Consider the following 10,839-nt stretch of genomic DNA (forward strand, 5'->3'; position numbering starts at 1 on the left):
TGAGATCCTGTGATACTTGTCTTTCTCCAACTGGCTTATTTCGCTTAGCATAATACTCTGCATGTCCCTCCATGCCGTCTCAGTGGATGAGACCCCTTTCACCGCCGCATAGTGTCCCATGGTGTAAAGGTACCACAGCTTCTCTTTTTTGAATGGCAGCCCTTCTCAAAGCACGCACACTGTCTGTTAGAATTGTCGTAGATCTTCCCAGGAAATGCATTTCTTACATCTGCATTTTCTTTCCTTTGTTTTAGTTACATGGCAGTGAATTTTCTCCTGTTTTGGAAGCAACTTTTGTAATGGTGGCTCGTGATTCTGAAAATAAGGGGTAACTGTTATTTTTTTTTCCTAATTCTTTATTTTGGAAAATTTCAAACATACAGAACACCGGAGAGAAAAACATAATGAATGTCTATGTGCCCATCACGTAGACATGAGTCTGAACAGTTTTGTCATATTTGTTTCACCTGTTGTTTCTAAGTCTGTTATTTTCTTTATAATGTTTTAAAGCAAATCCCAGACATAATGACATTTCACCTCTAAATACTTTGGTGTAGGCGTCTCTTTAAAAATGAGGACATTTTCTTAAATAACTACACTACCATTAGCATACCTAACAAAAATGCTAGTAAATCCTTAGTATATTCTAATAGTTCAGATTCAATTTTCCCCAAATATCTTTTTAATGATTTTTTCAAATTAGGATGCAAACAAGGTCCACATATTACATTTGACTTTTATGTCTTGTAAGGCTGTTTTGTTGGTTAATTTTATGGCTTTTAGTCACAGATCACAGAGTTGTACAGTCTCTAAAGGCTGTTTAAATCCAGAATAGTTGAGTGTCCCTCCTGCCCACTTACTGTTTTACCGACTCATTGAAGGGCTGGATCGGCTCTTCTATACAGTGTCCGACCTTCTGAATTTGTCTCATTGCTTCCTCATGGTATTTTTTTCTTGACCTTGTTTCTTGACTGCCAGTATTTTCTGTAAACTGAAGTTAGATCTGAAGCCTTGATGAGATGCAGGGTCAGCATATTTGGGAGAGCACTTCATAGGTGATGCTGTGTATGTTGCATCGTGTCAGGAGGTATAGACTGTCTCACTCATAGCGATGATAAGATTGATGTGTGGGTTCCAGTAGTGACAGACTGACCTTTCCTCTGAAAAGTTCAGTTTATCTGCTTATGACCAGCAACGATCTTGCAGGGCGGAGTGCAGCGCAGGGTGTATCCAAAGTATATTGTCATCCTGTGCATAGCTAGCTCCCCATCAGTCTTTCTCCAGGGCTCTTAATGTCCTTTGTTGATCACTGCTTTAATCATGTGGGAGTGTAAAATGGTTCCAAAATCCTGTCATTCCTTCGACATTTATTAGCTGGAGTTCTGTAAAGAAGAGCTTTCCCTTATCGACTGGGCAATTTGGTTTGTAAAGGGAAGTCAAGATTAATGTTTCATCTTGCCCTTTATTTACACATCTGCAAAGTAACGAGGTGATTAATTAGCTAGTGAGGACAAAAAACTAGTGATTTTTCTATTTTTTTGGCTTTTATAAAAAGTATCATTGTAGCCCGGCTGGCGTGGCTCAGTGGTTGAGCATCGACCTATGATCCAGGAGATCAAGGTTCGATTCCCGGTCAGGGCACATGCCCGGGTTGCGGGCTCCATCCCTGGTAGGGGACATGCAGGAGGCAGCTGATCGATGACTCTCTCTTATCGTTGATGTTTCTCTCTCTCGCCCTCTCCCTTCCTCTCTCTGAAATCAATAAAAGCATAAACAAAAATAAAACATGCACAGTTCTATACTTACTGGTATGGAATGATCTCCAAGATATACTAAATTAAAAAATAATAAAAATAAAAAGTATCATTGTGAGTTAATGGATTTTAATATCAAAATGTATTTCCATGAGTTGCAGCCATTGCTCTTGCTGCTCAGAGTGTACTGTCTGGTCAGTGGGAGCTCCTTTCAGCTGGCTCCTGTGATAAGCTCTTTTGACTTTTCCGCTTTAGTCTTTGATACCTGCCTGCTCTCTGGTGCAATGAGGTATTTTGGGCTCATCTTACATGTTTCCTGCCCCAGGCATGGAATCAGCCATTTCTCCAAGGAGCCCTGGGGTTCATTTTAGTGGGAACTGGTATTTAGAGAACAAAACTTGGGCACTAGAAATGTGCGTTGTTACTAGTTTATCATTGTATCTAGGCCTTTTCAGTGGACAGAGCTTGGATGTATGTTTTAAAGCAAATAAACAAACAACCTCATGAGTTTATAGTGTCATTTTCAAGTCAAGTTTAACCGTACAGGCTTTAACTTATTTGGCTTTATGCTTTATCTTTTTCTCTTAAATGGAATTCTTGGTTCCTAACAACAGTTACACCCACGGCCTTCAAAGTGAGAAAAGCTATCTAATTGTGCTTGTGGGAGTGGGGTGGGAGGGAATGTTACAGGATTGCTGTTTGTACAGAGTCTAGAGGCCTCTGGGAAGTCTAATTTGTATTAGAAACGTGAGTGAGGAGTCTGCAATGAGAAGTCACTTCTGCTGTGTGGAAGGCTGACATGGAAAATTGTGTTAAGACTGAAAAATCCCTTGGTGACTGGTCTGAGCAAAGAATGCACCCATCTAGTCCAAGTCGTCCCACCAGCCCCAGCTAACCTGCTCACTCTCCCGGTGCCTGGCCTGAGGCTCCTTTCCCAGCACTGGGGGTGGGTGGGGAGAGGTATTAAACTTCCTCTCCCAGCTGGTGTAGTTCAGTTTTCCAAGCTGCCATTTCGGTTCTTTTGTTTCCGTCGTTGTTTCATCAAACTTTTAGATTCTACCACAGTGAAATACTATCTTCCTTTTAGCTCAGTTTTTTATTTTAAAAAGTTTGACACCTACAGGGAAATAGAATAGTGCAATGAACACTTATATACACCCTTCACTTAAATACACCAATTAACATTTTACCACCAGCCTATTTTCCTGCCCTCTCTATAAATACACACATATACACATTTCCTCCCCTGAATCATTTGCAGGTTTGAGCCTATTTCACCCATAAAGAGCTCAGCATGTATCTCCTAAGAGTAAGGTAATTCTACATAACCTCAGTGCTTTTATTATACCCAAGAAATTTAAGTGCTATGACTGTATTATCTAATATATGATCCATGTTCAAACTTTGCCAGTTGTCCCTCAAATATCCTTCATAACTTCTTCCTCTAAGGCAGGATCTCATCAAGGATCATGTATTGCAATTGGTCACCATGTTTCTTTAAAGTAGTCCCCTGCCGTTTTCTGTCTTTTAAGACATTGGTGTTTTCGAAGAGTCCAGGCCAGTTGTATTGTAGAATGTTCTACAACCTATTTTGACTATTTCCTCATGATTAGGATCGAGTGAAACACTTTGGCAAGCCATGTCCTTTTGATAACGTGAACTTCCTTCTGGGCAGATAAGTCTGTAACCAGAAGCCTCCCCTCAGTGTTCCGGAGTTCTTGTGTGAACAGTTAGCAAGGACCTGAAAACTGGCGGGTAGTTGCTCATCTTCTGTTTTTGTTAGACAGCAACATTTGAAACTGTACTCTCTTCTTTTCTGTAGGTCGGCATTTGTGAATCCACTCATCCTCGAAGGCCCTGAGGAAGAAGCGCTCTTTAGACAAGGAGAATGTATATTAATTTGTTTATAATAAGATAAACTTTAAAATATATATATCTTTATTGATTTCATAGAGAGGAAGGGAGAGGGAGAGAGAGAGAAACAGCAATGATGGGAGAGAGTCATTGATCGGCTGCCTCCTGCAAGCCCTCAGCTGGGGATGAAGCCCGAAACCCGGGCCTGTGCCCTGACTGGGAATCAAACCTCGATCTCCTGGATCCTAGGTTGATGCTCAGCCACTGAGCCAAGCCTGGCCGGGCTATAATAAGATAAACTTTTAAAAGCACATTAACTGTTTAAAATTATGTTTACAAAGAGGGTTTATATTGATGTGAGAAAACAGAATTTTAATATAATGTTATGTTGAAAAATTTGGATATAGTACTTTATATATAGTAATATCTGAGCTATATTTAAAAATACATAGAAAAAGACTGATGAAATATGCCAAAATTTTAATAGTTTTCCCTGGGATGGAATTATAGGCAATTTAAAAATTAACTTCTTGTCCTGGCCGGTGTGACTCAGTTGGTTGGGTGTCATTCCATGCACCGAAAGGTTGCTGGTTTGGTTCCAGGTAGGGGCTGTGCAGGAGGCATCCGATTGATGTTATGTTCTCATATTGATGTTTTTCTTTCTCTCCTCCCTTTCTTTCTCTCTAAAAATAAAAAATAAAATTTAACTAAAAAAATAAAAGCACATTAACTGTATTGCACAGGAGATTGTTTAAGAGTACGTATGGACTCCTCATACCAGTCAGGTGTTTTGCTCATTCCAAGAATTTATTGAAATTAAAAATACCTTATTTTTTGTTCTGTGAAGTCCATACTTTGAACAGTTTTATTGATCAGCCACTATTTATTAATTGAAGTAATTTTTTCTCATTTTTAATGAAATGGAAAATATAGCTTAATGAAATAACTGCTGGTTGGGGCCCTAGGTCAGGATGATTATAAGTGGTCTTACAGTGAGCTGATGCAGTTTCCATGTGAGTGCAAAGGGTCACGGAAAGTTTTTGTGAGATGTATGGACAGTTTCCAGTGGGATTGTTTCAGTCTGGAAATACTGTCTGTGTAGGGTCTCAGGCAGCCCAGGTCAGGAACCCCAGTGTGCACTGCGACCTTCCTGACCGCTGCTCTTTATTGTCCCATGTTTCAGTGAACAAGGGGAGAAGGGTTGCCTTTAGCTCCATGTCGTTACTGAAAATGGCTCCTAGTGCCGAGGAGAGGATGACCATACATGAGATGTTTCTTAACACGCTGGATCAAAAGTAAGTTAGGCTGGTGAGATTCCATGTTGGGAGAGCATTTAAACCTTGGCCTTCTCCAGAACCAGGCTGGCCTGAACATACTGGAAATTGTTTGCAAATATTTCACTTTTCAACAGTGAAACCATGGCTGTAACAGGGTTTACCAAATCTCTGTTTGCACAGGACTATAAGTTTTCAAAGTCGAGTTTTGCCCCCTAATGCAGTGTGGATGGAGCACTCGAAACTGAAGAGCTTGGAAATTTGCCACCCACAGGTATTGTGATTTGGTGAAAAAAATCTTCTAACTAAGATAACTTGCATCCATGATAGTCATCTGAGATTTGATATCTTTAAACTAGCCTCTGTTCTTTGGCATTGTTAATTCCTTTGTTCTGTATATGAGGGTGGCCATGGGCTTGTATTTCTTACTATTTATTTTATGTCCCATAGGAGAGAAACATTTTCAATCGGATCTTTGGTGGTTTCCTTATGAGGAAAGCATATGAACTTGGATGGGCTACAGCTTGTAACTTTGGGTAAGTCAGATTTAAGGTAGTCTTAAATTCCGAGAAGCAGTTTTTACTACCCCACTGAAATGAAACATTTTTGACCAGTCTGAGCGTATCGGGGAATTTGTTGTGTTTTAAATAAATATCTCACTGATACCAGCTGAGTTTGATCCTCGCTTTTGAAGGCTGTCCCTCTGACTAGATAAGTTAGTACATTACAGGCGCGCCTCGTTTTATTGCGCCCGCTTTATTGCGCGCCCCAGATGTGTTCTTTACGGATTGAAGGCAAGACCCTCCACCAGCAAGAAGGTTACGACTCGCTTTCTTTCAGTGCTTACTTTATTGCGGTGGCCTGGAACCAAATCTGCAATATCTCTGAGGTCTGCCTGTAAAGACCTATCGAGAGGAGGTGGTGCTGTGCTGAAGGGACAAGTTGCAGTGACTTTGGCACTGATCTGGTCGCAGTGGCACGCCTTACCATTCCTTGCTGGCATGATTATTCCCACTTCTCTAGGTTTATTCTTTGACCATTTAAATTTTGCTTCAGCCAGTTGTTAGGGGGAAAACAGATCATCTGAATTTCACACTTGACCCCCAACTCCGCCTTTCCCAATAGTGGTTCCCGACCGTTTGTAGTAGCAGTGGATGACATCATGTTTCAGAAACCTGTCGAGGTGGGATCGTTGCTGTTTCTGTCCGCTCAGGTAGGTGTGTGATGAGATGACATACAGTTTGTGATCATTTGGGCCTAGAAGAGAAGTTTTGCTGTCCTAAAGCTACTGCTTCTCTTGTGACTGGCTGCCTGTTCCCCCTTCCCAATGCCATCGGCTGATTCGTATCTGTGATCTCTTAGGTTTGCTTTACTCAAGGCAAGTACATGCAAGTCAGAGTCCACAGCGAAGTGGCCTCTCTGCACAATAGAGAGCACACGACCACCAATGTCTTTCATTTCACCTTCATGTCCGAGAACGAGGTGCCCTTGGTTTTCCCCCGAACGTATGGAGGTAAGCAGCCTGATTGCTCGTCCCTGAAAAGGGAGGAACTTGTAAAACACATTTTCCTCCTTTCAGACTGTTGCAGGAAGCGCACTGATGCCTCAGCTCAGAGCACATCTCTGGGAGATGGCGCTTTTCAGGCTCTGTAGCCCCGAAGAGGCTCTGGCTGCTCTGCCCACCTGGCTGTTGGCTGAAGGGCACGTGCCAGCTGCAAGCAGCCCCTGGAGGTCAAGGACTGGTCCAGCCGAAGGAAAGGGGCGGGAGTCGAGGCCCGCGCCTCAGCCTTGCACTGTGCTGGCCCCGCAGCGCTGGCCGCGCAGCAGCTTTGCGTTTTCATTGCTGCCCCAGAGTTCCCGAGTCGGCTTGTGTTTGTCCCGTGCTGTCCCGGGGGCTGCAGGTTTCTTCACGGTTACCTCTCTTGTGTTTCAGAGTCCATGTTGTACTTAGATGGGCAGCGGCATTTTAACTCCACGAGTGCACCGGTGACCTTGAGGAAGGAGTAACTTGCGGAGTGCCAGGGAAACCGCGCTTGCTGGAGACCGGCGTTCCCCAGGGACGTGGTGCCTGCTGGAGGCCTCAGCACCTGTATTGGTTTTAGCGTCTATGCTCATCCTCCGTAAAGAAAAAGAATGTATTCAGCTCTTAGGATGATTAGAAAAGCAAAATAGGAGAGTGGCTGGGCGGGGCAGAGGGAGAGAGAGTTATGAAATTAATAAACCCTTTCAAAGCGATTTAAATCGTGAACCCACTGTGTTGCTTCCTGTCTGCTGAAGAAAGGACAGATGCCTATTTGCACCACTGAAAACAGTTTTCATTGCACATGTCACAGCCTGTCGGCGTGTCCATGGCTTCTCGCCAGGGCATTCGGAGGGCATTCTTTCCGCCCGGCCCTCGCTGCGGTGCCCCGTCGCCTAGGCCCCAGCAGCCCTCCATGATGCCTCAGTGTCCTGTCTCCCTCTGCTTTCCAGCTTTCGTTGATAGTAGAGGGTTAATGAAAAGTTGGGGTGAGGGGATTTGTCGAAAGCTGTGGCATCGCGAAAGACCTGTGGGAAACCTCAGATCTAAAGCTGTGAGCGGAGGTGTCCAAAGATGAGCCAGATGAGGAAACTGGACGTGGGCTCATTCTTTCCCTAGACAGCTCCTGGCACCCTCTGCTGGGGCGAGGCGGGATACATCTGATTAAAAGCGATGACCATAGTGTAACAGCTGCTTGTGCTTGTGGAGCACTTGCCATGTGTTAGCTCATTTCTTTCTTCCATCTACAGTAGGAGGTAGGTTCTGTAACCCCCTGCAGAGGGTTAGGTCACTCAGGAAACTGAAGCTCAGAGAGGTTAAGTAACTCGGCCGCTAGTAAGTGGTGGTGCTGGGATTTAGAATGAGGTTGCGTGGGGCCAGGGTACCCTTGGCCAGCACCCTGTACTTCTTTCTAGGGATATAGCAAGAGAGGCCACATCCGATGTCACAGTGTCACCTAGGGAGGCTGTACCCAATCAGTGTCACCAGAGGGAGGTATTTGCATGAGTCTGCAGCCAGGACACAGCTTCTTCCTTGATGGGGCAGGAAGCTGATCAAGGTCAGAAGAGACAAAGTCCAGGAAGTTGATCAAGGTCAAAAGAGACAAAGACCAGGCTGCACGGAAGGAAAAAGTCATCTCAGAAAAGGTCCCCAGGAAGGAAGCAGGTTTAGTGTGGGTTCCCGATCAGTGGTCACAAACTTGACTCTGCCTCAGAATTAACTGGCGTGCTTTTAAAGAAAATCGTGTTAGTTTAGTATTTATAGAAATCGCAGTTCCTGTGAAGGAGCATTTCTGGCATAGTCAGTGATGGGAACACAGAGCTGCGCTGAGTCGAGTGGGGCGACTCCCAGGGTCCAGCCTGACTCGGGGCCTGACCTTCATGGGGCCCCTCAGCACAGCGTTTGCACATCTGCCCGCAACCCAGTGGGGCCCCTGCCAGGAAGGGGTGAAGGGAGGGGCTCTGGGGAGGTGTGTGAATGTGTTGAGTGCAGTTCAGTTAGGAGACCTACTGCATCCTGGGGTGGGGCTGGCATGGGTGGGGGCTGCCCAGACCTCTCTGTTCGGTTGGTGGGATTTCGTCAGTGGTGGTTCAGGAGCTCCCAGAGCAACCAGACACATCCTCAAGTCATAAATGCGTCGTCCTCCTGCCTCTCAAAGCCACTTTTGTGGAGGGAATGATCAGTGGTGCTGTGGAAGCTGACAAACACGAGCACTGGGAAAAGGCTACAGTTTGGATGACTGAGAGGTGCTGGTAAGAAAAAAGTTTCAAAAAGCAGTGGTGTCTAGAGCTGATGGCAAGGGGTTGTCATTGCAAGCGTCCAGCTCTCTTTCCTGCATGAACTCCTTTGACACCGGTGCCGGTCAAATGCTCTTTTACAAACGTTTTATCGACAAGTCACATTGGGAAACACTGCCTAGGATAACCCTCCTCTGACATGTTATAATGGATATTAGCTTACAAAAGACTGAGAAGTAGGGCCCTTAGAACACCTGTTTAAGTTGACCATGGACCTTTTTCTTTTCGTTAATACCTACAAATAAATCGAAAACACTAGGAGTTTTTATAAATTTTACAAAGCTGGGATCACACCCTTTATTCTTTTTTGTGACATGAAAGGGCAGTATAGTATATTGTCTAAGGAGTGAATCATTCGAATTCTTTTGCTATGGAGAATGAGATATTAAGATTATGTCTCTTAAAGACGAATTTTGGATACTTGCTGTCACTGTTGATGTAGAAAATTAACTTTGAACAATGCATTTAACTGTGCAAGAAATTCCGAGTAATAATCTTTTAGCACTTTACTTCTTTGCAGATGAGAAAAGGGAGGTGAAAGGAAGTGCATCAGGAGGATGGTGAAGGTTAGTTTTTATAAGACATTTGCCTCCATTTCTGTCTGTGGACAAGAGCCTGAAGTTCAGAATCAGTGCTTTGTGCTTTAACATGAAAGCATTTGGAAGCACTTAGGGATTCTTTATTTGGTTATAGAACCCCATTGTCAACTTGTTAGTTTAGTGTGTGGCAGAAAATCAGTTATAAGATGTAGTTATCATAAAATAAGAATTTTTATATATGGCTAAAACATTCTAGATTGTTACTATGTGTCAGGCACTGTGCTAATGACATTAAAATATACTCTGTCTCCCTGGCCCTGGTTAGAGCATTGTCCCGATATGCCAAGGTTGCGGGTTCCTCCCCAGTTAGGGCACATACAAGAATCAACCAATGAGTGCATGGACAAGTGGGGCAGCAAATCGATGTTTCTCTCTCTCCCTCCCTCCTTTCCTCTCTCTAAAATCAACAAATAAAATTTAAAACTGTACTTTTTCATTTAATTCTTACAATCATCCTTTGAGGCCAATACCATTATTACCCACACTTTGCAGATGAGGCAGGTGAGGCTTAGAGAGGGAAAGTAACTTCCCAAAGCCCACCCTGTAACTAACTATAGGTGGGGTAAGTCCAGACTAGATCTGGAATCTTGGCCCTTTGCTACATTTTATACATATATTCTCAGCTGTTATGATAAAGGGTTAATTAATGATTTTATATATATGGTATGAATATATATATATGGTGTTCCCAAAAATGTATACACACTGAATAATTATAAAGGCAGTGTTTAGTAAAATAAATTTCATTTTCATTTAACAGCTATAAGCTGTTAAAGTGTATATACATTTTTTTGGGACACCCCGTGTATCTCAGAACACAGTTGAGTCTCAACCGTAATAGATAAGACTGGTGGAAATATTTTTGGCATTTTAAAAACTCTCTTAGAATAAAAATTTTGCTACATTTGTGATTGACTCTTTAAATTGACTTGTGAATGTTTTCTGCCCGTCCTTTGGCAACAAATAATGAATTACTATAAAATAGGTAACAGGAGAGAGGAATTAAAAATAAGGATTTGGTAAATTCAAAATGGATTTAAGGGTCTTTGATAAATCACATTGCTTCATGAAACTGTTGTATCATGAGGTTATTTTGATCTAAGGGGCTCACTCTGAGGTGGATTTGGGGTACTTTGGTCCAGCGGCTGGGTTTCTCCCAGGTAGAGTGATGTGGGAGAAGCCGTGCAGTTGGCCTACAGCTGCAAGCAGCTAGTTCAAGGGGTAGAGTGGGGGGATTCATCGCTTCAGGGCCTCTGTTTCTTTCCCCGTAAAAGTAGGGGCATTTTTCTCACCCCACAGTCTCCTGATTTAGGCCTACGTTCCTTCATGTGATTCAACTGTTTGGTTGAATTAAAATATTTCACTAAATATCATCTTTAGAAAAATCATAGCCTATTTCAGATTTGTATGCTAGCGCAGCTGGCATGGGTCAGTGATTGGGCATCGACCTATGATCCAGAAGATCGGGGTTCGATTCCCGGTCAGGGCACATGCCCGGGATGAGGGCTCCATCCCCAGTGGGGGGCGTGCAGGAGGCAGCCG

The 10,839-nt window shown here is 43.5% G+C and overlaps 1 protein-coding gene across 6 annotated transcripts in view; it reads left to right on the top strand.

Moving 5' to 3' along the window:
• Positions 1–7,876, top strand: part of ACOT9 (acyl-CoA thioesterase 9) — a 28,201-nt gene extending 20,325 nt beyond the window's left edge. For 2 of the 6 annotated variants that reach the window (XM_016215393.2, XM_016215394.2), the window contains 8 exons: positions 255–328; positions 3,577–3,644; positions 4,792–4,903; positions 5,066–5,156; positions 5,333–5,418; positions 6,008–6,095; positions 6,245–6,395; positions 6,816–7,874. In XM_016215393.2, the coding sequence (XP_016070879.2) occupies positions 255–328; positions 3,577–3,644; positions 4,792–4,903; positions 5,066–5,156; positions 5,333–5,418; positions 6,008–6,095; positions 6,245–6,395; positions 6,816–6,889 (744 nt within the window). In that variant the 3' untranslated portion in view covers positions 6,890–7,874. Of the gene's footprint in view, positions 1–254; positions 329–3,576; positions 3,645–4,791; positions 4,904–5,065; positions 5,157–5,332; positions 5,419–6,007; positions 6,096–6,244; positions 6,786–6,815 lie in introns of those variants that run through there. The other 4 variants (XM_016215388.2, XM_016215389.2, XM_016215391.2 and 1 more) reach the window with 3 other exon arrangements.
• The last annotated feature ends 2,963 nt before the right edge of the window (positions 7,877–10,839 follow it).

This window comes from Miniopterus natalensis, chromosome X (assembly GCF_054644295.1).
Source record: "Miniopterus natalensis isolate mMinNat1 chromosome X, mMinNat1.hap1, whole genome shotgun sequence".
In the NCBI taxonomy this organism is placed as follows: domain Eukaryota; kingdom Metazoa; phylum Chordata; class Mammalia; order Chiroptera; family Miniopteridae; genus Miniopterus; species Miniopterus natalensis.